This window comes from Semicossyphus pulcher, unplaced genomic scaffold, assembly GCF_022749685.1.
Source record: "Semicossyphus pulcher isolate SPU_LCO1_2020_fin unplaced genomic scaffold, fSemPul1.0.p SCAF_12, whole genome shotgun sequence".
NCBI lineage: Eukaryota > Metazoa > Chordata > Actinopteri > Labriformes > Labridae > Semicossyphus > Semicossyphus pulcher.
The window spans coordinates 29,584,793-29,612,490 of NW_027211626.1; the positions used below are offsets into that span (position 1 = coordinate 29,584,793).

Below are 27,698 nucleotides of genomic sequence, written 5' to 3' on the forward strand. Positions count from 1 at the left end.
AGCTCATGGATGGTGCACAAAACCTGTGCTGATCACCCTCTGCTTTCTCAGAGTGCATATAAAAAGGACGACTTGATGCAGATACAAACTTTACTCTGAACACACAACTTAATTCCAACAATTAGCTCGCTAATTAAACATTACTGTACAGCCTCGACCTTTGCCTTTGTTTAATCAGATATGAGCTTCACTCTATGGGATTATTCAGCCTGCTACAATAGCATGGTGTAAAGAGGATTGACCCTGTTCACCTACACATCCACAAAGACACAAATATTGCTGTTGGTGTGAAACCTTGATTATATACGTTATCATACGACTCACTTCTACTTATTTGTATTTTAGGATGAGATCTTAAAAATAAATATTCCTCAAATCAAAAGGCCTAAACTCCTGTGAACAACACTTAATATTTCCTTCTCACTAATGTTGAGTGCAGCAAGAGAAAATATTCAAAATGACCAATGAGATAAGATGGTTGTACTCTGTTTGTGCGCTGAGCAGTTTCATAGCTGCAGATACTTCAGTTTTGCAGGTTAAAGCTATATATATATATAGTTAAAGAAGGCACTTACCTCAACGTGATCCACACAAACATGTCTGCCAGCTGACCTCTGCCACGCACTTCACAATCCCATAATATCAGCGCTCATGAGGACAGGCAATTCTACTTAAACACTGACTTCAAGTGCTGCAGGTTAACTTTGTCTGTCCAATAACTCCCACAAACGCTCTGTCCCCTTTTCACTCACACCATCTATAAATAGATTCTGAGTTTACTGGAAACAAAGGTTGGTGTGCAGGACAGCTCTGCAAATATCACTGGGTTAGCCTTGATACAGATAGTGGCAGAGGGGAGGAGCAGGCGGAGAGAGACTGACAGAACCTAGTCCAGATACAGTGACAATACATATGTGCTTCTATAACTGATTCAGCTGTTTGGCAGTCGCCTTTGTGAGTGTATGATATAATACATTATAAAAGTTTTAACACATTTTCTGAACAACAGAAAATGTTGTTATAGTCAACAACATTGAAAACATCAATCAATATCAGCCTGCATGGTTTGTTTGACCTCTAGCTTAATTATTTTAAGTTATAATCGTTCCTCCCTTGTTACATCAAATATCTTCTTTATATAAAAAAGGCTACCGTGTTTTGTTATGAATATTTCCTGTATTCATGATCTAAGCAGCTTTTTTTGGAATCCACTTTGATATCTTGATACAAACCCTTTGATTTCTGCACATTAGGTCATTTCCCATCATCCTTTTTTCCACATTTGTGGTCATTTTTTCTTCCTCCCAAACTTTATTATTTAGTCTTATTAAAATTTTCGTTGTTGATGAGGTTGTTTCTCTGTGAGGGCATCCTGGTTTTCCTGAGAGCATAATTCAGTTTTGCCTTTGTGAATCATATCCCTGCTCTATTTTAACAAATAATTTATATCGCCATCTTGTTTGAATTGGCCCTCAATGAATTTCATGATACGCTGGGCCACGAAGGATACACCTGATGGATTTATTTGTGGCTTGCATCGGTACTTTCACAGATGATCTTTGAATTTTGTTTTAATTGTGTTTGATCGATTTCTTAGAGCAGCTTATCTGTTATCTGTTGTTGAAGGCATGGGGCTCCCTAAAAACTTCACCCAGAGGCACAGTGTTCTTTGTGGCTCGCATTGGGTGGCATGCAGTGGGAGACTGCCCTCCCACACCGTTGAGCGCTCTGTACAAACAGCTGAAGGGAAAAGTGCAGCAAAGTTCAAAGTGAGCACTCAGGATTGTGTGCCTCAGCTGGACTCGAGTCCCTGTTTATCCTCACATCGTGTACACTGATTTAAGCTGTCAGTCATTTTGTGGTCACTCAGTCATTTGTAATGACTAAACAACATACAATGAATGGAGAGAGGAGTGATGATAAGGCTGGCATGTGACCTTGTGAATGCTGTGTGTGCAAACAGAATCATGCAACGGCAACCTCAACTTAAAACCTAACAGGGACCTCATTTTTTTCTATGGAGTGTATATATGAAGTGGACATTGCCTCTTGGTTACAAATATAGACTGTATTTAGATTTCAGTCAGTGATTTCAAAGGTAAAGCCAAGGCAGACGTGCCCTAAACCTGCATTCTTTCTTATAGCTAGAAGAGAGTGCCTCCAGATCTGGGTGCAAAAAGAAGCCTGATTATACGGAACCAGATGAGAAAATGAGCCTACTTCATTTAACATTTCCTGATAATTTAACATTTTCACACACGGCCTGGTCTCACTCACCAGTTTGACCATAGCTGTGGAAGTGAACAAGAGCATACAATGTTTGTGACCTGGAAAGTGTCTTCCAGTGAGTCCTTAGGTTGACTCAATGGGTCTTTGGCTTAACTAAAAGTCACTGACTGAAAACAGAAACACTGAGCACAATAAAGCTACACTGGCACCTTATTAAAGGTTTTATAAAGGTCATACATAACACTAAATAGTGACATTTTGAGGCAAAACACATTAGTTACCTTGGAGGACAGCAAGGAAAAGTCCTCATGTGGATATTGCTGTGGCTCTCTGGGAACCTCTCCAATCAGATTTTTACTCATTGCAAAACTATTCTTCAGGCCTTCAAGATTTTAATGTTTCCACTTTCTCTTCATATATATCCACATTCACAATAGCATGTTCATTAGTCAGCGAGTCACACTGTTTGGACGTATTACGCCGTGTCGAGAGTCCAGACATCACGTCTGCATTCTGCTGACATAATAACAGCTTACAGGCGACAATGAAGCGACAGTCTATAACATGGATGCTTCCTGCAACCAACAGTGATGCATGTGACTGACACTTAAGTCTTCCATTATTTAACACTGAACCTGCTGATACAGACATAGGCTACTATTTATTTCTTTTGCACTAGTCTGTTTACAAAGCCAGCTCTTTTTTGTGTCAAGGACAGTGAAAGTTGTGAACAGAAGAAGAGCACTTTCTTCTACAACATATATATAAACGTAAATGTACATTTACTGTACATTGACTGCTTTTTATGGGCATCATCCTTACATTAATGCACATATTGTCTCAAAATATTATGTTAAAGTGTAAATCAACGCTTCAGTTATGCACGTGAGACACAGCTGAGACGTGAGCAGCGTGGAGCAGACACCTGCACAGAATCAAATGAGTTTGAATCTGTTCCGTGAGCTGTGCAGTGAATATTTACTCTGACACACCTGGTGGTCTACTCACAGCCTCAGTGAGCTCCAACATACATGCGGTATAACCACTTATCACCATAGATGTGGCCAAAGACAATGACAGTGAAATCTTTGAATTTGTACTTTAACCAGTCATGTCATTACAATAACTCAGTCTCTTCACCTTAGTCGCGTCAAATCAAAGCCTCTAGAATTTGGTGCGATCGGCTTAAAAGGCAAACCCTGGACAGGTATTTAATCAACTCTTTATGTTTTTTCTCATTAATCAGGTTGGTCGTGCTTGTAACCTTCTCAGTCAACAGCTTTCAAAGAAATCTTTGAGTGTTAGTTATTTATAACTTTAGTGACCTCGAAAAGCAAAGTCGTCTGCTGCAAACTGACAAAAAGAATCTCTTGAGCTCTACATTTAGTTTGAACCAGTATCAGTGGCGGTATATCTGATATCACAGGGGCCTTGTACTCACTGGAGGATATAAAGGCTTTGAGTGAAATGACTCATCCTCTCACCATGTAATGACAGTTTCAGTTGAAGTTAATAAAGTTTAAGTCTGAACCAGAAAAAACAGACAGGCCAGCAAATGTAAATATCACAATCCATGGTTTATTACCAAGGGTTTTAATGTACACTGTAATATGAATCCATAGAAAAGCTATTTATTCATGTACAAATTACAAATACATCAGCTGTTTTCTCCACTCTTTGTTTAAATGTACACAAGTCTCTTCTCTCTCATCGCTGTCCCATAGCAGCTTTGCAACCTGGCAAGACTTTGCAGTGAAACGCAGATAAGAGCAGTATGAAAAATAAAATTCATTTCAGTTTTCTCAACACATAAAGAAAGAAGAAGGAAAAGAAATACCAGGAAACACAAACGTCTTTTAGTTCTGTCTGAAACATGGAACTTGGCATTGTCGTACGTCCCAGAAAACAAGTCCTTTTACTGGATGATTGCATTTGACCGGTCTCACTAAACACAAAATCTCACAGAAAGCTTATTCCAAGCATGTTTTTTTTAATACATCAAGATGTGCACATTAATGAACTGGTGATGCTGTAGTATAGAAACAAGCTTTCCTGTATGCAGACAGAGGGATGGCGATGGAGGAAGAGAGGGAGCAGGCAGCCGGCCTCTTCACAGAATTAAATATCCACAAGTCTGGGTAGAAAAGAACAACTGGATCCCCCAGCTCAAGTCCATAGGGTTTGTCGATACGTTAAATGAGCTAAACTTCCTCTTATAACACATAAAACTCAATTTCAGAACAAAATAAGAAACAAACTTAAAAAAGAAACAGACAAAAACAGACATTTTATACAATTCTGTGTTCAAGCCCCCACATAGGCACCACATAGTAGATTAAGCTGAATCTTCATCTCAAGTAAATTACTGTTTGTTCATTTAGTGTGTATCTTATACAGTGCAGGTTATATGGGCTTTGATTAAGTAAGTGTGTGTATGTGCTTCTGAGTGTGTGTGTGTGTGTGTGTGTGTGCTTGTATTTCTGTACTTTTAAGGACCAGGTGTCCCCTCAGGGATACAAAAGGGTAAAGCTTTGCTTAAAGTCACTGTAGTTGATTCACACTTCTTTCAGGCGATCATTTAAAATGTAGTCATAAGATGAGAATTAGATCCATACACCATAATTAATCAGACTTAAACTGACTCAGGGACTCCTTTCAACGTTGAGCTAAGTGGAAAAAAAATGCAGCACATAATTTATTCTGAAAAGATGTTATACGTGAAGGGATGTGATTAGTTAGTTACTCTGGAGGTGTAAGAAATACAGCTCCCAGCTCGTCACACACAGCAGCTTGGTCACTGGCGTAATGCTTCACAGGTATGAAGCTGCAGGTAGCCCTCTAGCTTAATTGATGGAGGCTATCCTGTAGCATATTGAAGTCTGCTCAGATTGGTGGTGAGGGGCAATGGATGGGTCAAACAAACATGGGACTTTCATCCGGGAGACCAGTGTGAAATCAGAAGTCAATGCTGACTTCTTCTGAGAAGTTGACTTTATTTTAAGCTACAAACCTACGTTAGTTACGTATCACTTACTGAACTATGTAAGTAAAATAGAACTTAAAGTGCTCATCTCAGATCAGAGTTTCGTTCTGTTTGTCGGCACCTATAGCGATAAACGGTAATTGCGTGAGCAGATATCCAGACAGTGTTGCATGTGTGACGTCCACGGTCGGCCAGTCTGTCATGCTTCAAATGCAAAGGCTTTCATCAGTGGGCCATAGGCTCAATCACCATAGTGTTACCTCATTCAGCGACAGATAGTGACCTAATGGACATTTATTTAAATGAAAATCTTTGAGATTATACCTATCAAATTAATTTTGATGCCTATACATGACCAAACTGCAGCCACCTCACAACGTTAACCATGTTTTCATTTCAATGTCCAAAACTTATGAAAAGTGAAATGTTTCTCTGCGAGATTTATCTTTAGATTCTTGCTGGAGGTTGGGTGTGTGTTATCACCCCTTAATTTGAAAGCTTAACCAAATGTTGCATAAATATTATTCTAACTTGACTGCAGAGCTCACTAAAAGGACACTGAAGGGGTACCTAGATCCTCATAATTTCAAGCCTGATGCCACTGACCAAGCTGCCTTGCTTGGCATGTTGGGAGTGAGAACATGATGAGTAATATGTGACTAGACATTTTGAGAGGACTCTTTAAAGCTATTGTTCCCAAACTTAATAGCCTAGCTTGTGTGGCTCCAGGGATCACGATTGGCCAGTCCGCCACTTTGGTCCAAAAAAATTACCTTTGAAAATTTGAATTACCTTCAAATCTGGTACAGACAGTATTTCTGAGATGTTGAATTGTTATGATTTTGGTGATAGCTTGATCTTCCTCTAGTACCACTTACAAATTGACACTTGTTGTTTTGTCTCAACAGCTATCAATTGCAATCATCAGGGGGAAATTAAATCTGTCAAGTTTTTGGTTCATCAGCCTTCAGTCCACCAGCTCCACCTGTGATTTATGTTTAGCACTTTTAAACTGGCGTTAGAATGCTTGCTCACTAAACAAACACACCAGAAAAAACACTAGCTGTGTCTGTAATCTCTATGTAAAAATCAACCTGATATTCCTACTACCTTGTACAATACAATTTACCTTATCTGTGAAACTGTAGAGAGATAACCTTAAAATGCAATTAAGTATTTAATTTTCTTTTAGTTATCAATCTTTAATTCAAGGTTTATATTCATAAAACTTTCCCAGCGGTGAAAACATGGATTTTTACGTGTTTGAGGACACTTTGAAAGATTTTGGCTCATGTGCTGGGAAAAAAATGTCAAATGATTTGGCTCCATCTTTTAGAAAACATCCTGAAAAGTAAGGGCTGTAAAGACTGAAGACCTGCAGTTGACCTGCTGTAGTCCCTACTTATTTAAGCTGATGGAATAGTTCAACATTATGGAAAAATACTATTTGATTTTCTTTCTAAGAGCAAGAAAAGTTGGTTGATACCAATGTGTTTTCTGAGAAAGAGCAGTTGAGCATACAGAATAGAAGTTGCTTCCAATTTATATGCTAAGCTAGGCTAATCACCTCCCAGCTCCTGCTCTGTACAGAACAAAGACATGAGATCTTCAAAAACTGCAACAGAGCATATCCCAAAATGTGGACTATTACTTTAATAAAAGAAGCCAAAGGAAGTTTAGCCCTAACAGTCTAGCTGGTGATGAATCATTTAAGATATTTTAGCTCTTACAAAAGAAGGCCTCCAATTGGGAGTACTTTATAAAATTTACGGTTTGATTTATAAAAAAAAAAACACCTAAATGATGAAAACATGAAACTGGGAAACATCAGATCTGGATTTGGATTCATTTCATGTTATAGAGTAAAATTAGAATAAGGATTAAGTTAATTCAGAGGTAAAGTTTGGACAAATAGATCTGTAAAAGTTTAGAGGAACACTCCCTGATGTTAAAATAACCCCAAACCTCTAACTTTCCTCGAGGTTGCTGCTGCAGATCACCTCTGAAGTGTTTTGGGATTTGGAAGTGCTGATGGACACTTAAACTGAGCCAAGGAGTTCATATTTAAGTGTTGACAATTAGGCAGTGACTGAATGTAACCAGTGGACTTCCTCACAAGTATAGTAATACAAGCTTGTGCGTGTGGTTTTAGTGTCTCTTGTCGCCCCCTCGTGTCCGTCCGTGTGCTCACTGTGTGTGTGTTGATGTCGGGTGTGTTGCTGCCTCCACACAGTAGTTGGGTTTGTCAGAGGGAGTGAAGCCCGGCAGACACACACACTGATAGGAGCCCACTGTGTTAATGCACTTTGCATTTTTACACAGCGACATCCGATTGTTCAGTTCTGAACACTCGTTCACATCTGTGGACAGAGAATGAAAGACTTGACATAAAAAAAAAAAACATTAATTGAGAATCATGTTAGCTTTTCTCCGTGTGAAACAGCCCTCTTACCAATGCAGGCCATGCGGGACAGATCCAGAGTGTATCCATCAAAGCAGTCGCAGGTGTAACCCTCCTGAACCCTGACACACCGGCCATTCTCACAGCCGTTCAGTATCCCACACTCCTCAGCTCGCAGGCCCTCGAATGCCCTGTATGGATCTGAAGCACAGACAGACAACAAAGTGTATCATTCTGAAAGCAACAGATCACATGGGGATGTTTGTATGATTTCAGTAGGGAAAACCCATCCATGGAAGAGTAGCAGCTCTGACCAAACTTTACAATAATACATTTTGGGTATATAGTAAGTGAGAAAGTTTTGCATCTGGTTTGCTACGGCAGAGGTTTTCAAACTGTGAGCCGGTGCCATTCCAGTGGGGTATCCACATATATCAACATCAAGTGGAACTTCCACTTTTCAGGGCATCAGTATCTCCAATGTCTGTTTAGTAAAGTAAATTTAGTGTTTATACACCAGAAAAACATGCTTTTTTCAGAAATTCAGAAATGTCTGATAATCATCACAAATGTTTTTCAGTATCAAAGTAATTCACTGATTGTTGTGTACATCAAAGGGTGCATTACAAACAGGACCTGCTAACAGCATGTTTGGAATACCTCTAATAGTGCCACTTTGCCAAAATAAATACAAATATGGTTTGAGCCCAAATAGCAGACTCCTCAGACTCCTAATGACTCGAAGACTGGAATATACTTCTTTTTTTTTTTTACAGCACTAAGATTCAGAGAGCGTTTTTTTCTCTCAATTTTGCCCAATGAAGGGACCACAGAGTCAGGGCAAGGTCAGAAAAATCTGATAATGCCCCTGGCCCTTGATATTTCTAATGTTCAATCCTCAGTGTCTAATGATTTCACTATACATAAATCCAAACATTCATTGATATTTTGAATAAACTGATCAAACATATGGTTTATGTTTTTCCACTGTGAGCTATCACAGGAAGTGAGATACTCGGCTACTTCAGTCATGACCAGCAGACTGTAGGTCTCTCATCCCTAAAGGTTCTCATTCCATCATGTTGTTAGTTTGATTGTCACAAGATGGCAGCAAAGCGCTGTGGAATAAACATGTTATATCATGCTGGAAGCTTAACAGGACATTTACAGTAGAAAGCTCAATATTAAAAAGCTTTGCAGTTCACAGTTTATTTTGCTACACTTCCAGCAGCTTTTAGAACTGTGCAACCAACTGCAGATGCTCAGTACTATAAACACTACACTCACACAATACAATAACAACGCCATGTAATCAAACCAGTAAATCTAGATGTTTTTTTAACCATGCAACAAGTAATGCACATCATTTGATCAAAATGACTTCCAGTTGTAGATCATGTTTGAGCTTAACCTGAGAAATGTTTACAGGTTTTATATCATCCTGCTTTGAGTCCACAAAGTCAGTCCAAATGTCAGCAACAGTAGCCAATCGACTCATAGACTTACACTATATGGTACTGTATTCATGGAGTACCTGTTCCACTAAAAACAACAGTTAAGACTTCATTCAGATTAGCACAGCATAGTTTGAGTTAAATAAAGCAGTGATGTCAGTAAGCCACATGTAGTCCTTGAATTGTTAATACCTTATCTCCATGGTATGGAAAAGCCACAGCAGCTTGGACTAAACAACACTTATAACTAACGTGGTTAATGTTTTAGAGTGTTTTCTCTTTACTCCTTATTTAAAGTCTAGTTATACAACTGTGTTTCAGTGCTATTTGTCTGTTGATACAAAGGATGTATAAATCACAAATACTCACGCTCCTCGCTCTCATAAAAAGGGAGGGAAGCCTGCTGCTCAGATGACGGTGAATAGTCTGGGCTCAATTCATATTCATGGACTGGGCTGGCAACAAGGGCATCACGACCGTACGGACGCCGCCCGTCACCCAAAGGAAGGTTACACATGGACGCATAGTCCTCTGAGACGGAGACACACAAAGACAGAAGACATAAATCTCTGGATGCCAGACGTCAGCTACAAAATGTGGTACTAATATTAAAAATGGAAGGAGAAGAGGAAAGTAAAGGAGGAAAAGGAGAAAAAACAGGAGGAAGAGAAGAATAAATAATATTTCCAGCCCCTGAACACTTGTTTCTCCAGCCCACACCTAATGTAATAGTTTAAATTGTAACTTGCCCTTTGCAGTGAGGAAATGCTTTAACTTGACTCTGAGCAATGATCTGTGTTTTAAGTTAAAACCTAACTTCAGGTTTTTCCAACTGTAATCGAAATGAATTGGCTATTTAAACACTGGACAGCTGGTTTGCACGCATTCTTTTGTTTGCATGCGTTCTTTTGTGTAAGTACTATCAAACACTGCTCATCAAACACAACACAATATGAGACACATGTAGACATACATAATGGTGCATCTGAGCTAGCCCAAACAATACTCAAAGAGTGTGTGATGTTGTGTAGTGTGTACCAGTGTTTCTGGGCGGACACAGGGCACAGTCCATGCCCCAGGCCTCTCCGTACAGACAGCAGCACTCTGTGTAAGTGGTCTTCCTGTTGGGTCCCAGCGGCTGTGTGCACGCCATGGCTTCTGTCAACGTCTGCCAGCAGATACCCTGGTAGTCAACCTGCTCAGTCTCATGTTGCTCTGCAACCACACACATACACACACACAGCATAACGACATGAAACAGTATTGTGTGTACTTGTTATGTGCTCGTAGACCCTGGAAAACCTCTATGTGGAAGCTTGCTGCTATCTGTGTCAGAGCTTGTGCGTTAATGAGAACCTTTAGGTAAATGTTCATTAATGTTTCTGGGTGTTGCATATTCAGCAATCAGTGAAGTGCTCGGAAGAAGTGATGCTTTATCTTTCTATATACTGTATTTCAAACTGTAAGTAAAGCCGCTTTCCCACTGGTCAAAAAAACACCTGCTAACACCCGGCTTTTTTGCTTAATGGGAATGGTTAAAATTGGCATTCAGACCCGGGTCAAATGACTCTGTAGCAGACCCAGCTTACTATCGTATCGGCTCCGATCGGCATTGATGGGAACACAAAACCCGTGTAGACACGCTAATCTCCGCCCCCTCTCCAGTGCGATGCTATGCTCCGTCTGTAACTTCTGCGACTCCTTGTCATCTCAGCTACAAATTCCGGCCGTCTCCGTCCAAGCAGTGCTTGAACATCATTCTATATTTGTCGCCGCCGAGTTTGATAAACTGACTGAATGAGTAATAGATACAATAAAGACCTAACCACAGTAACATCTTCACTGTTTACTAACCCTGTTTCGGGAGCATTTGTGACGTCAGACTTTGACGCAGCAGAAAAGAGACCAAAAGCAGTATACTCCACTGGCAATGGGAAAAGAGACAATCGGCATTTATAAGCGGGTCTTCCTGGGTCTGAAAAATCCACGTCAACGCGCTAATTTTGATGGGAAAGGGGTATAATGGAGCTGTTCTTACCAGCCACCTCAGGGATGAAGGCACAGCGGTTATTGTGGGGATCCAGCACCATGGGATGTGTACAGAAACACATGTATGAGCCGTCTGTGTTCGTACACTGTCCTCCGACACACACCGACTCATCCAGACATTCGTTGACGTCTTTAGGACAGAAAAGCAAACAGAGACATTTACTGGAAAAATAATAAAGTCAGAGGACTTTCTTCATGTCAGCTGCACTGCCCTAACCAATGACCAGGGACCAATCGTGTGTGGACACACACAATCTAGCGTAAATAACTCTACAGCTGAAAACAATCTATTTTGCCCCAATCCAACTCCCTCCTCCTCGTGAAAGTCTGCTCCTGTTTTTTGTTTGCTTTTCTGAGAAGCAATGGCACACCATGAAATAAAACTTGATAAACTTTTTTCCATTGACATTGAAGGACACTCTTAAAGTTTAGTTTTTGCCTGCTCCTCTGTTACTGCAAATATACTGGAAAAACTGAATCACCATGAAAACTTGAATATTATAACAAAATGCTCCACAATAAGATTTGTTCATTTTCTCTCCTAAACTTTGAATGCTAATGTCAAACATAACTGCAAGCCATTCACCCCGAGTCTTTCTCCATCATTTCTCCTTAATTTGCACCTATAAAGCACAGCTGCCTCAGGCCAGTTCTGGGCTGTTTTCTGACTCGTCAGGTCACACATAAATGGGATGAATTAAAAAGAACGGAGCCAGGAGCTGTATCTCTGCTAGGGCTTCACCCGCCTCCCTGTCCTCTGCTCCTCTGTCAGGTTGTTGTATAAAAACCTTCTGACAGACGTTTAAAGCAAATATTCAGAGCAATGAGTGAAGCTATTAAAGATTGATTCATCACAAAGTCCACTTGCATTTTCTCAGAGCTTTCTCAGAGCATCTTACAATCAGATCATTTTAGAGTCTGTGCTGACTTGAAATTTAAGTGTTGAAAAAAGTACATGAACAAAATAATCTATGCTCAGACCTCATGTGGTAGCTTTATTTTAATGTTTCATGAAATATTTACAATCTTTAGGTACATACTGTAGATTGCAGTCATGCTCAGTGAAAATATTCTAGAAAGTCATTGAGGTGACAGCCTGAATTCTGCTTTTGACAGTGTTACTGCAGAATTATTAAACATTGTAAATCAGATGGCAATTAGATAGATATAAATTGTGTATGTGCATTGATATTAGTTCAGGTTGTGTTTGCTGTGTATCACCCTGACCTTTGCACTCCAGTTTGGCCGGGTCGTAGTACTGTCCTGTCTTGCAGTAACACTCGTAGCTGCCCACAGTATCCAAACAGTAGCCTCCTTTACACACCTCCTGGCCAAATAGTGTACATTCATCTGCATCTGCATCAGGCAAGTAACACAGCAAATGTTACATGTTCACAGAGTTGTTCGTTGGCTATAAAAGAGTTACAATGGAGAGTCAAGAGTAACTGTAAAAGTACATGTGGGGTAAGTTTCAAATCAACATAAGTAGTTGTATCCTGCAAATTTAATACATTTAGCATTAGCCTGGTAGCTAGAAGGGAAAATTAGATTATCGTCATCACAACATGCATTAGTAATAATGCCATAGTTTTTTTGTTTGTTTTGTTTTTTGTGTAAAATCTTGCGGAAAGAGTTTAAAAAATGTACATTCAGAAGTCAGACTATTGCTGACAGATACTGGATTTTTAAGGCTGATACTGATATTAATATTTGGGAGTTTCAAAAACAGCAGCAATACGTTGGCTGATAGTAATTACAGATACAGTACTGAAGTAATGCTGTTACGGCTGTATGTGTTGCCTGCTATGTTTGTCCCTTTTCCCTTTCTGTTGTGTCTTCCCAGCTCTTTCCAGGTGATTGCAGAATGAGGTTCACATGGTCTTGGATGCTTAAAAATTTTAGACATGGCATCTGAAGACAGAGAGGCTTCTGGAATGGGGACTACTGTAGTTCTGCCTCTCAGCAGGGATTTAGTCTTGTTGTGTTTTGGTTGATTTTGTTAGCATTCAGTTAAAGATTTGGTTGTTTGATTATCCTTTAATAACATCCCTTGGTTTTGACTTTTATAAGGTGTTTTATGTGATTTTGTTGGGTCAATTGTGGATAGTTGTTAGCCCCATAGGGCCGCCTTAGGTTGGGGCGTAACAAATGGGGACTGGTCCAGGAGCAATCTTGGGCAGGTTCTAGAAGAGAACAAGACTACCTAAACTGTGCAATAAGACACAGGAGCAGAGATGTGATGCAAATTGGTCTAATTACCCAAAATAACTTCTAACATTACTATTAACAACCATCTAAGAGGGTACTTAAAGTCTGCACTTGCGGGAAGTAGAGATGTCACAAAAAGTGTTCTATGAAGCACTTTGTATTCAGCTGTGTGATTTATGCATGATGTTAAGTCATGTAGAAGTAGCTTATTCTTACCTTTGTAGCTGTCAGATGTGGGAACACCATACAGCAAGTCTTCAGTGGGAATAAAACCCCTTCCAGATGGACACATCTGATTGAACTGGTCTAAAAGGGAACACAAAAGTAAATGGTGAATGGACGGTACTTGTATAGCGCTTTTCTAGTCTGCTGCTTTTACACTACATGTCACATTCAGACACTCATTCACACACTGATGGCAAAGGCCTAAGTGCCCATCTCCAATCAGATCTATGCCCATTCATACCCAGTGACTATGCCACCGGGAGCAATTTGGGGTTTAGTGTCCTGCCCAAGTACACTTCTACATGTAACTGTAGCATTCAGGGATCGAACCCCCAACCTTCTGAGTGAGAGAAGACCGACTCTACCACTGAGCCACAGCCCCAAAAGGCCCTCAGAAAGGTTCAGTTTCTACTCAGTGGTAAAAATGAGGGAAAATGGTCAATCAGTCTGTAACGTTCAGATTCCCTTCTTTCTCCTCCATCTCTTCTTACTCACCTGTTCCATTGACAGGGCAGGGATAGACCTCACAGTTGTCCCCCCAGCCGGCTCCCAGCGTGCAGCAGCACTCTTGCAGGGTGACATGGCTGGTCAGCACACTCTCACACAGGTTTTCATCATTGAGACGATAGTAGCACTCCTTACGCTCCACTGATGGCGCTGAAAAATGAGTAAAGGAAGAAACAGAGAGCAGAATGATTACACAGTGGGAGGGAAATCAAACTGCTCAGTAGATGTCACTCATATAAACTCATACGTTTAAAAGGCGACATTTGGCAGACCTGACTTATGGAAAACCTTGATTACCGAACAGGAGGTTACTGATAGTTTGCTGTTCTTCTTCAGCCTCTGCATTTTTATCAATATGTACTGAATAAATTGACACAGTTGAATGGAGAAATATGAAACAACTCATACACTGTGTCTTTGAGTTCTTTGTTATTTTCTACAATAGCTGAAGGTGATTCACCTGTGGGAACGGGTTCACACTTGGCAATCATGACGTTATATTCCTGGCCGCTGGGACACATGCAGAGGAAGGAGCCGTCGACGTTCACACACTGCGCTTCTCCACACACACTGCTCAGCAGCTCACACTCATTTACATCTACGGAGAAGGAAAAGAAAATCGTGGTAATATATGTTTTATGCTAATATATATATTATCCTGCTCATTAGGCTCTGGTACCCTGGTATTTTTAAACCTGGGCCCTATTTTTACTTATTTTAAATGACTTATGGGTAGAAGAAGTTCAAGAAGTGGTTTCAAAAAGTTTCGGGACTGCTCCAGTGGAATGTTTCAGCCAGCAGCCGCAAAACAGGCTGTAATGACAATAGGGTAATCCTTTCAGAACAAATAGCTTGCCAAAGTAGGTCCACTAAGAGCTTGTTTTGACACGGACGGGCACAGAATCATCAAAACTTTCTAACAATATAACAGAAAGGATCACTGCATGAGATTTTTGTTAAGTAAGTGGCTTTTTTCAAACCAGAAACAGTCACTCTCTATAAAGCCACCAGACTCCATTGACATAAACAAGCAAGCAATTTTTGTATGCGTGACTTTGTTGTTTTAAAGGGTATGTTCAGATCAAAACCAATACAATAACACAACAAACTAACCGATCAAGGCAGCAGAAGACCAGCAACTCCTCTGTCTGGTAAAAACACTGTAATTGTCAATAAGGTCTGCTGGCTTTTCAGAGAGAAATATAGCAATCGGCTGTTTCTGACAAAAAAGGTACTTACTTTTAGAAAATGATCTGTTTTTTTTAACAATCCAATCTGTCCAATCTGGGCCTGTCAGTGGCAATAAGAGGCACTTTTAGTGGACATAATTTGACTGAAGCGATCTACTTGGGCAATTCCAAAACTTTTGAGACCCCAAAAATATGTTTAAAAAAAAAGTTAAAAAAAAAGAAACAAAAAAGGTTAGGAATAGGGAATTTCACGTTAACAATTGTAACAATATGGTTGTTCATCATTAAGTGTGCAAGATGAGCTACAACTTGTCAAGTTCAGTGGCTGCAAGTGACTTTCATATCAATTTTAATACAAACAAGGTGATAATAAACAAAAATATATTTTTATTAATACATATTAAATATTTGTCTCCAGCTCTGTATTTGGCTGATTTTCTCAAAAACAATTATAATATTATTTCCATGCCCAGTAGAGTGCAAGGCAAAAAGGTGAGAGAAGAGCTTGATTCAAAGTTAATGGTATTATGGTGGAAATTTGGTGTTCAAGGTTAAGAGGAAGAAAAGAGATGGGGGGATAGTGGAGATAGAATCTCAGGGGCAAGAATGGGAAAGCACAGGATTGGAAGACAAGATATAAGGAAGAGGAGAGAGAAAACCACAGATGTTTGACTGATAAGAGAAGGGGAGTAGATGGAGTGGAAGGAAGACGGAGAGACGACACGCATTCTGAATGGTTAGTGGTACACCACCACTGTTGGTTTTCAAGAACTGTGTGTGTGTGTGTATGTGTGTGTGCGTGTGTGTGTGTAAGTGAGTCCATCTGTGCTCGCCACAGCACAGTGATGGTTTGGCAGTGAAGAGGAGGCAGCTGGCTGGACTGCACTTGGGTGGGACCCAGCAGTACTGCCAAAGGACAGATGGGAAGTGTGTGTAACTGTGTAAAAAGGACACAGTTTATTGAGGTGTATGAGTAACCATGTGACGGTAGTTTTGGTACTGTATTTTATGGCTGTGTGTGGGTATTTTGGTGGGGTTGGTCATTGGAAGAGGGAATGTGGAGGAAGTTTTCTATCAAGGTTCAGCAGGGGGAAGTCTGCTTAACCAGTCCTTCCTGCAGGAGGAAATTGGACTAGATGGGAGCTGCAGGGGCCCATTTAGCCTGGGGAAAACCACCAGCACCATCCAGCTCATACTCATTCCAAACCAAACCTGTGGAAAATCACTGATTTTTAACATCGGCTCCATGATAGTGTGTCAACAATGCTTGCTAATATTGCTTTCAAGAGTTATGAGAGACGCCAAAGGTAACAGGAGGCGTTATACCCTACAATTTCAATTAATGGTTGGGGCCTTACTGTACCTCAACAAAAGAGAAAACCAGGCCTTCATGTGAGAGATCGATTCCAAATTTTCTGAAGAAATGTAAATGTCCACTGTTGTTCAAAAGTTGCGGCAGAGATGTAGATACTCTGCAACAATGGCAGCCATTAAAATGGAAACTCACTTTAAGAGTAAGCAGAAAGGGAGGCAGGTATGCTGCCCATTGGGATCAAATCCTCACCAAATATACGGAAAGGCACCTTAATACAAACAAAAGCCTTCCCAGTCAATGGCCATGTGGTCCCACTTGCAAATCAAAGGTCCAATAACTGTTGGAGGTAGCTGCTAGTGGGCTGAATATTTCTTGTGTTTATAGTACAGCATCACTGTGTTTGACCTGTTTCTGCTCACAATCTCACCTGCAAGGCATTCTGAGTTAGTGGATTGTCAGTGGAGAGTAAGTTCACTGATATTTTAAGGACAGATGAAACTACAATACAATAAAAAAGAATAATTGAGAAACACAGCAGGTTGATTTACAACAAAGGGAACATAATGTTGGATTTACTTTGCATTTACTTGTAGTTGGTTTTCATTTTGTTTATCACTTCTGTATTATTTGGTTTGGCCAGCCACTACATACTGTATGTTCCCCTTTGTTGAGAGTTACCTTTAGTTGATCTCTTTTATAGGCCTAGTCATTATATTCTTGGTTTATACATTTTAAAATAGAAGTAAAACCCTTTTTTTCATATTAACTCCTGTTTTCCCTGTGCCTTACTGCTTGGCCCTAACACCTGTAAGCCTTCAAAGCGCAACCTACATATCTGGAAAGTTGCTATGGAGATGCAACATGTCCCCACCCAGCCGGATGCAGTGATGCAGCAAACTTCCACAACGCAACATTGGAGGTATGAGTCTCAGGCAGGTCTCTTCTGGCAGAGAGCAAATGTAGACATCATATTTGACTAATAAAGATACAAAGCTAATGGCAAGAGTTCCGTTTCCTGCTTTGTATTGTTGCATTTTACTGCTGCTCTTTCCTTTAAATGTATATACAATTTCACAAAGTACCAGTTTCCTTCTTTTGCAAACTCAACCTCGACTGAAAGCACATGATTTGAAGTTTATGTGAGTGTCTAATTATAAACATTTCAGGTGAATACACTATAGAGGCTATAATACAACACCCAGGGCTTGGCGATATTTTCTGAAAATAAGGTATCAGATTTTTCTACCCACCATTAACGATTAAATCAATGTCATGCTGCTTAAGTGAACTGTGATTTAGCAGGTGTTTAGGGGTTGCCACTGTCACTGTCACAGTCCGCTGTGTGCCTCTGTTCGAGATGCTGGAATAAATTAGTCGTGCTTCTGCTTTTAGTTGCCACAAAATTTATACAAACTTTACAGCAGACATTGGTTTCCTTGAGGTCCAACTTTGCAAAACCAAACCACTTCCAGATGACTGAGGAACCTTTTTTGGGAACTGCTCACTTTTATTAGAACTAGCACATGCTGCCGAGGAGACACTTGAGACAACTCTTGCGTTGCTATGTGTTATGGAATCAGTTTCAGCTCTGTACCAGAATTACTGGATTCAAAATGAAAAAGCAAACACTTACCAACACAACTTTGGCCATCCTGGGACTCCTGGTAGCCCTGGTCACAGAGGCATCGGAAAGAACCCAGTCTGTTCTCACAGAAGCCATGAGGGCCACACAGTGTCTCATTAAGCCCACACTCATCGATATCTGGAGAAAAAACAGACAAAAAAAGCCAAGAAATGCCAAATGATACTTTAAACTTTGGTGATATGTTCCATCCTTCCCTTCAAACACATAATAAGACTGTATTATCTGTTCTTCTAACATTTCACTTTATTTCATTGCAAAAAAAACTTCACAACAATGTCTGCAAATCACATAAACAATGAGTGTTTGCAGATGGAAATGGACATACCCAAGCACTCAGCAATACATACAAGTTATCCTGCATTTTCTTTCATTTCCTCCCACACAGATTAAGGAAGTGACGTGAAAGGTGAAAATTGAATGCAGTTGATTAAACAGAATACTCAAAGCTTGTGCAATTGAAACAGACGGTGCAAAAAGTTGTAAATAAGTCATGCATTAACTGCTTTCATAAAGGTAGACATTCAGGCACACACACATACACACACTCACACTTGAGTCTGAGCCCCCTGCATAAATCACGAGGCAGAGAGCAACAAATATCCCTCCTTGTCTAGACAGCCAGCTCAAAGGCTTCCGTCTGTTTCTTTCCTCTCATTTTTTCCTTCCTTCCTTTTTGCAGCACATTTCTGTATTTGATTATGTCGAGCTTTTTTGGTTGTCTAACTTTTTAGCATTTTCTTCTTAATTCTGCACGTGTTGTCTAGTTTTTTCCTAATTTGATTGTGTTTGGTCTGTTTGCATGTTTTTTCTTCTGTTGCAGTGTGTTGATCTCGCAGGGCAACAGTAAAAACTAATCTTATAAGATGAGAGGTTATATTTCAGCTGAGAACACAAAAAATATTTACATGAGTTGAGGGAATGGCTCTTCCTGCTGTGCAGAAAGATACAATAACATGGAATATACACAGCAAATAATATGCAGAGAGCGTTCTGTAAAAATAAGGCTTATATTTGACTTTAAATTTTCACATCACAATTAGCCATACATTAGGCATTTATATTCAAAAACATTGAAGATAATGTAAGTAAAGGAAAGGGGCGTAAAAATTGTGATTAAATGAAAGAAAAAAGTAATAAAATTAAAAGAACACAAATAGCATATACTGTTCCTGTGCTGGATATTATTTAAATACACTGACTGAATTAACTGATGATTGTTTAGTTAGTGTCTCCTGAATGACATTTACATCAATAGTACCACAAAAAACTCTTGGCCATCTCTTTGGCCACTTTCTTAAGATTTACCTCTTTATAAGGAATGAAGGGCTAGCAGCTGAAATTATTACAATATATCTAATTTAAAGTGACTCAAATCTTGATGGGTTTGATGTTTAGGATTTTTCAGAGGATTTGTTGAAAAATGGGTCTGTATATTTACATAGTCTGAGCTGAGTTAAGAAAAAGTTATCATCTGCATGATGATACTTTAAAATGAAGTTCTGTTGAATGAAACACTGTGTGTGTGTGTGTGTGTGTGTGTGTGTGTGTGTTCCATTTCTTTGTAATTGCATCTTACCATCACAGGAGGGCGTGTCGAGGCTGGCAGTGAATCCACTCTCACACACACACAGATAGGATCCCTCTGTGTTCAGACACTCACCATGGGGGGAACACAGCTCTTGTTCATCCGCACACTCATCAACATCTGGGAGGACAGAGACAGAAATCTACTGAGGCATGTTTATCCACCAAAGCAGCATTATACATAGTTTGTAACATGAAATTGTACATCCAGGATCAGAAATACGTCTGGTGTTGAAAGGATGCAATCCTGCTCCAGAACTCACCCTTGCAGCTGGTGCCGTTGATCTGTCTATATCCGCGGGGGCAGGTACAGGTGTAGGAGCCCACGTTGTTAACACACTCCCCTACTGCCTCACAGGGCCTGGCTTCTTCTAAGCACTCATCCACATCTGGAACACACACACACACACACACACACACACACACACACACACACACACACACACACACACACACACACACATACACACACACACACACACATTGGTCCAATGAGAGGAGGGTTTTTTGGGGGTTTTAAACAGACAAACTATACTAAATTATTCTAGTACTTAATTATACGAGACTCACTAAAAAATGCAAATGTATTCCAGGGTACATTTGAGCTCGATCACATATTAAACATTCTAAGTACAATACTGAGTATAAATGACAGACCTAAGAGTTTTTCTTGTTCAACTTTCAGGTGACACTTTGTATGGAGGACCACAAATATCATGGAAACAGTTCTGAAGCATTAAAACATATTTGGATGGAGAGCTTTTTGGAAAAGCATATGGAAAATGGAAATACAAATGGAAATGCGAACTGAAAATAAAGGAATCACACATACAAATTTTTCGTATTTAAAGCTCCTGTGAGGAACTTTTGGTTTGTGTTGATTTTGGCGCCCCCTGTTGACAAAGTCATACCTCTTATCTCTTTGCTGATTTTGTCCTGTACAAGTGGTGGTTTTTAACAAAAATCCTATCCTGCTTTCTTTAACAGTCATATGTATTACTCACTTTAAATTTCTGGAATAAGTAAACAAAGGCAGCGTGCAGTTAACTGCTTCATATGACACCTACCCCCTCCAGGGGTTTCAGGCATTAAAAATAACTTTATAGAAATAATCAATCTGGTTTCTGACGGTCTCGTTTGCCTTTGTAGGTCATATAGAGTAATCACAATTCATTTCAGTCTGTTTCATAACCAACAAAAACACTCCTCACAGGAGCTTTAAGACCACAAGTGTTTCTCTTTTGAAACAAAAACATTCTTTGTAATTTATTTTGTTTATTTATTAACTAATACATTTGTAAAATTATTTATTAATTCAAATTTTAATATTCCCAAAAGATAATAAATTAAATGCTTATATTAATTTCCATAATTATTTAGTCGTGGTTAGCTGTCTGCCCCCTGGTGGCCATTAGGGCAAATAAATGTCTAAAGACAACATGAAAGAAGCAGTGTTTCTCCCTCGTCCTCCTCTCTGCAGTGATTGATGTCTTTGACACTGTGTCCTTGGTAAATTAAAAGCCATGTCTTCAATCAGTAACTAATTGGAACTATAAAACTGATATATATCACAGTCTTGTTTTCCTGCTCAACATCTGCAACAAAACTCAGCATCAACAGGGCAGCAAATAGACAAAGCAAGATGATACACAACTTACCACCTACCAATCAGAGGGAATTTCAAGATAGCTGCTGAATTTTAAGCAAGCATTTTAGGCAAGCATTCCTTTAAGCAGACCAACCACGTAATTTTATGATGTAAATAAGTGATTTCAGTTTGAATAAAAAAAAATTGTCAATTCATCTGCTGATTGGAAACCATTAAAGTGATTTTCTGATCTGCATCAGGGATATCGAGCCTCTAATGATAGACGATCATTTTATAATGTACACGTTTGTGCATTCTCAGTTATATGTCAAGTCATTCACTTTGTAACTCTGGTTTTGAAAAGTAAAATGCACCATTATTAATCATTTTCTTATCATTATTGTTGTGTTGATATCCTTATTTTGTTGTTATTATGATGCCAACATAATGTTGTTGTGGCCGTTGTTTTGATGTTTGGAGTTTGTGCTTTGTTGTTGTATAGTTTTTTGTATGTTATTATTTATTATTATCATTAAAGTAATAATCTCGAAGATTTTCATTTAAATAAATGCCTGTTAAGTCACAATCTATCTCTGAATGAGGTAACATAATGGTGATTTAGCCTATGGCCCACTGATGAAAGCCTTTGCATTTGCAGTATTACAGACTGGGTGTCTGGTGTGACTTTCACAGAAAAAATCACAAGCAGCGCCCAGTTAGTGACGCATTTTCAACTAGCAGTGGTTGGTCTGCCAGAGAGGGTAGGCGGAGCTAAGCGGCTGCTTTTCCGGTCTCTGCAAGTGTTGCGAGTAAACAGTAATCTACTGTGGCTGAACAAACAAAGAAAAGATGGATGACTACAGATACAACTTCAAAAATAAGTGAAAATCCACTCAGATGAAGGCAGTCTAAAAAGATAAAGCGACCTCCAGCGAGGAAAATCAAGAGTTACAACCACCACAACTGGACCGTGGACGTCACAAATGCAACACTGTCTGGATATCTGTGCTCCCGCAATTACCGTTTATTACCACGGTAATAATTGTTATTGTTGCTGATTAGCCATTCAAATGTACAGAACTGATAAGTAAATGTTACCATCACAGTGATCTCCTGCTTGGGACACTCGGAAGCCTGGCCCACAGTGACAGATGAAGGAGCCCTCCGTGTTCTGGCAGTGGCCTCTGGTACAGACGCGCTGGTCCTGGCACTCATCTATATCTGAAACAATACAAACATTGGAACAACTCCATTACATGAGCAGCGGGCAGAGGTTCAACAACTAGATTTCTCTCACATATTGACCATCATTTAGTGTCTGAACAATAAATAATGTGCTAACGGCATTAAATAAATCAATCAAATAAAGTTAATTGCTATAAAGAGCATTTGTAAACACCAATGAAGAAGCTGCTTGTATTACACTTTAAACAACTGCTGTCTCCTCACATCCTGTGGAGGCAGAGAGGTCTGTGATTTATAGTCTGAGAGGCACACAGTGTGGAGAGCTGATCTAATTAAAGGCTGGAGGGCTCAACACTTGAGGTAAACACAGGCAGAGTAATTGGAGTGGCGTATTATAATTGGTCAATATTATATGGATATACCGTGGCAGTTTTGAGTGGCATGAAATAATTACAATTTAATAATTAAACTTTGTTTGTGTAGTTGTGTTGAAACTTGATCCAGAGCCATGAGCTCAGACGGCTCCAGCATAACTCTGAGAAGCTTGTTTTGTTATGTGAAGCCACAAAATTTATAACCGAGGAAGTGACGTGATCGAGTTTTACTGTAACAAGCATGAACAAAAAAAGTCCTGTTGGTAAAATGAGCCAAAAGGTTTTGAATGGTAAAGCCATTTATGCAAACCGTGCCCAGACCTAATGCATGTTTATGAGGCAACGACTTATTTGAATGGCATTTGACGTTTGCAGTTATTACACTTTATTTTTAAAGGCATGTATTCTTTCTGACCACCACATTTTCTGACCAACAGAATGCTGTCATTCCATGAACTGATTGGCCTTACAACTATATGAAGGAACACACCAAGGCCAGTTTTTCAACATTTGTCAAAAAGAAAAGAAACACTGGTGATGGGGTTTGATAGCAATTTAGTGAAACTGAATCTAATTCTGTACGAAAGACAACTTAGTTAAAAAAAATGTTGACTGTTTTAAAGTTGTTTTTCTTTGCTGAGAGGATGTAGGGCTTTCATCACTTATTTTTGGCCTTAAATAAAGCAGACCCTCCCCCCTCCCGCTCTGTTGTCACGGTGAGTATCTGCGTAGTCACGCTCAAGTTGAATGAAGCACCTTTCATTATATTGTACGGTAGTAAGAGCAGCAACTTGAATGAACACATCCACTGTTTTCTACACTAGATATGATTTTAACTTTAAGCTGTTATTGTCTATATGACAATATCAAAGCAGTTCACATTTACGGAACCGGATTGAAATAACATCTGTACAGCGTATTCCATGAAGAACAACATAGTGGGTAGGGAGAGGGTATAGGGCGTGGTTTGCTCTGTGTCATCCATTAACCCCGTCCAGACTCATTTTGTATCTGCTGCCAGGAAAAACACAGTTTGCTGCTCACTGGGGTTTGTGCTACAGCTGCAGACGTAGAAACACAATGGAAATTATATTCAGTCTACTTTTATCACTCAGAAAATATTATCCAAGTACATCTATATATTTTTAATGTGATCTGAAGGCTAAATTGTATAATTCAAAAAATATAAGTTCAGACAGAGGCAGAGCAATCGTCCTACTCAAGTCATACCCCCGAGCAGTTGTTTCAGTGAAGTTTAGGCGGTATACTGTGAAGCAGGATTTGCGGTTATCGGGGTAACTTCAATGTTAACTCAGAGTTTTCAGTACTACGAAGGTGGTTCACTTCTTACCGGGGTAGATCACCATGGTAACTTATGCTGAACACCTAACCTGCTCCAGAGCAGGTTATGTTTGAGATAAGAGATCAACTTGAACTCATCACCACCTACTGACCAATCAGGTCTCTTGATTGAGGAGCTCTGTGAGCAGATCGTGACCGGTACAACACTTCTGCTTTACCGTATGATTTTTTATATGAAATATATTAATGAGATATATTCATCGTGCATTACTGATATAGCCTACATCTACAACAGAGACTGATAAAACCACTGAAGCCTAAAGTACTTTTGTACTCATAAGATATGAAAGTAAGCATTCCTACTGCTCTAATTTGTGGTTTTATATTTATTTTCATTTGCTCCATAGTTTGATATGGCTGAGAGAATAAGTCAACAAAAATACATCTCTGCAATGTATTAGTTAATTAGTTAGTTATAATAAATATATCTTGCTATAATGATGCAGCAGTGATAGTATTATATTTGCGCATTTACACTGTCTGCGTTTTTTTACTATTTGTCCTTCCTGCATTCAGCAGCTGCAACTGAGCAGATTTTAGCCTGGATTATGTGTAATTTCTGCATATCTTTCTAAAATCATCGTCTGTTTGTAAAATATGCAGATCAGCTGATGGCAGACCTGCCCGTGTTTAGAACAACGGCCCTTTTATGTGAACGTCCTCATAGAAACCCTAGGTTGATAACCAGTGTTGTGTGACCGCTCAGCTCGATATCCTTTGTCAGGTTAAGTGAAGTCAGATCAGGAAAGGAGACCCTGGGTATGCTGAACTCGCTTCCTAGTATAGGCCCCTGGTGGCCACAGCATCAAAAATTAAACCTCACTTGTGATAAACAATTACTTAATTCAATCTGACCTATTCAGAATTGGTTAATAATGGAGTCTGTAGTAAAATGTCATAACACCAGCAGTGTGCAACAAGAACTCCAATCAACTTCAACACACACGAGCACACACACACAGATCGAGGAGATGTGAGGAGATTCCCTGTGCTTGGCAGTGTCATGCAAACATCTGTGAGCTGGGTTATTAACTTCTATAAAGGACTCGTTGCATGGCCTAATTATTTCCTCTCACCACTACCACCAATCACTGCCACCCCACTGCGGTTTGGCTCGCCCTGTATGGTGTGTGAGCAGTCCAAACCTCACAGCTAACCCTGTGTCACATGGGACACAGGAGCAGCAAACTCCTGAAAGAGGAGAGCACACCTCTGGTTTCCAGGAACATGTGGGCTGATGCCGCTTGTTTCTGATTTCTGTACGTACTGATGGCTAGACATTACTCACCATGAGGTAAACATGCGACTAACTATTCAAATATAGGTTAATTCAATTCAAAGTCCAAATAAGTAAGATTAGGGACTGCCTCTAGTTGAGGAGTGAGGAACACAGTGACACAGTGAGTTTTAACTACAACTGTACCTGATGATGTCAGAGAGTTGTTATAAATTTAAATTCCTCAAAAAATGCCTTTTTCCTTTGAATGCACACAACATCACTTTACACGTTAATAATGAACTTTAGTCGAATTGAAGCGAGCTACTACTACAACTGCGTGGCGTGTGGTAATGATTGCAGAGATTTCAAATCCCAGCCCAGATGCAGAGAGAGAGATTCTCACCCCCAGCACAACAGACAGGTATAGGTGTGTTGATTTTTTTAAAAGTAAAAATTTATGTACCTGTCAACGCACAGCTCGCTCGGAGCGCTGAATGTCCGTTCTACCGTAACTTAATTATTTTATTTGTTTATTTTGAAAGGTGTAGGAAGCTTATGCTGATCTTTTAAAAGGCATGTTTCTATTTAAATAAACATACATTTTGATTTTGGTTGTGTAAAAAGTGGACTGAGCCAAATAAATGTTGTCGGTCTAAAGTGTCTATGATAAACAATGAGAAATGTACTGAGATCGGTGCCGGTTTAGCTCAGCGGTTAAATTGACAACCATGTACAGAGGCTATTGTCCTCAATGCGGCCGCCTCGGGTTCAACTCCTGCCCTCGGCCCTTTGCCGCGTGTCATCCCCACTCTCTCTTCCCCCATTTCTGCCACTACCCATTGTCCTCTCTCTAAAAAAACAGTTATCTTTAAAAGAAATGTACTTGTGAGATCATGTGGCACTATTGATAAATTCCTTTTTTTTTAAGAGGCACTTAAGCCTAAGCAGCTTTAAAGTAACACTAACCAAGATCTCTGTTTTGTTCTCTGTAGTTACACGTATGGTGTTAAGCGAGTATAGCACGTGTGTTTTTGGACCTTATCCTGAGAAACATCAAAACAGAGTCCTCTCTGAGGGTTTTAATTGTCTTCATCTGAATGTCAAACTTTCCTTTTAAAGGGCTTTCATCAGTTGGCCTTAGGCTCAAACAGCATTGTTTTAACTTATTTGACAAAGATAATGACTTAACAGCCATTTTTTAACCTGAAAAGCGATTAAAAATTGAGATTAAAGAAGCACATGTATTGTAGTAAAGTTCAGACATACCTACACACTGGCCTCCCTGTGCCAAGAAGCCATCAGGACAGGAGCCACAGTTGTAGCTACCCGGCACGTTGAAGCAGATACCAGAGGGACACACCGTTCTCTCTTCACATTCATCAATATCTGTGAAAATATATATAAAGCTGTCATATACAATGGTAACATACATTGCCAGATGTGAATAATACCCTCTAACACATCCTGCTGCAACCAAGAAATTCCAAACCTGACACAAGACAAAATTCTTGATATAGTAGACAAGCACTGTGCACTGGTTTTCACCCTAACTTAAGTGCTTTAACTCTATATAATAATAGCAACAGTGAGGACAGGTTCAAGAGTCTAATATGTATGGCAGAAAAATCAAGCCGGTTGACTTTGCACCACAGCATAATGACTCTCTTTTAGGATTCCAAAAAATGTCTGAACGCCTGTTTTTGCATTGATCTTATTAATAGATACAGTGGTTGCATATCCTCATCCATATAAACCTCTCAAAGAAGTCATAACCTGATCCCTCATCCTCCGCAGCAGAGGGGAAGAGATTTTATTGCAGCTCTGGGGAAATAACCATCAGGCCTGTTTGCCCTTACAGCCCTAATTCAGTATCATTTTGGTGGGTGGGGAGAGCTGTGTTGAAATGGCAGGAAACCACGTAATGACAGAGTGCCTCATATTTATATCCCAATAAGTGGGATGAAGCCGGGAGGAGGGTGGTGCAGACGCTGGTAACAGTGTGGTCACCGGTCACATCCAAAATTCCACTGACTTATAATTCTATTAGTATGCACTTGTTAGTGTGCAGAGCTTATGTTTGACCAAGTGTTGACCAGTGCCAGAGGTGTGGTTGTGCATAGCATGCATAGTGTCTAATGATTGATGGTGCATTTTGTTTTTACATGAAATGTGTACGTGTG

The 27,698-nt window shown here is 39.7% G+C and overlaps 1 protein-coding gene across 1 annotated transcript in view; it reads right to left on the reverse strand.

The window, feature by feature from the left end:
• Window positions 1-3,811: 3,811 nt before the first annotated feature.
• ltbp1 (latent transforming growth factor beta binding protein 1) overlaps window positions 3,812-27,698 on the reverse strand; it is a 111,007-nt gene continuing 87,120 nt past the window's right edge. The window contains exons 18-31 of the mRNA XM_069658258.1: window positions 26,785-26,904; window positions 22,477-22,599; window positions 20,054-20,179; window positions 19,783-19,911; window positions 18,195-18,323; window positions 14,517-14,654; window positions 14,045-14,206; window positions 13,541-13,630; window positions 12,344-12,472; window positions 11,106-11,246; window positions 10,106-10,282; window positions 9,437-9,598; window positions 7,665-7,814; window positions 3,812-7,572 (exon numbers count right to left, since the gene is read on the reverse strand). Coding sequence (XP_069514359.1) covers window positions 7,400-7,572; window positions 7,665-7,814; window positions 9,437-9,598; window positions 10,106-10,282; window positions 11,106-11,246; window positions 12,344-12,472; window positions 13,541-13,630; window positions 14,045-14,206; window positions 14,517-14,654; window positions 18,195-18,323; window positions 19,783-19,911; window positions 20,054-20,179; window positions 22,477-22,599; window positions 26,785-26,904 — 1,949 coding nt within the window. The 3' untranslated portion in view covers window positions 3,812-7,399. The remainder of the gene's footprint in view (window positions 7,573-7,664; window positions 7,815-9,436; window positions 9,599-10,105; window positions 10,283-11,105; window positions 11,247-12,343; window positions 12,473-13,540; window positions 13,631-14,044; window positions 14,207-14,516; window positions 14,655-18,194; window positions 18,324-19,782; window positions 19,912-20,053; window positions 20,180-22,476; window positions 22,600-26,784; window positions 26,905-27,698) is intronic.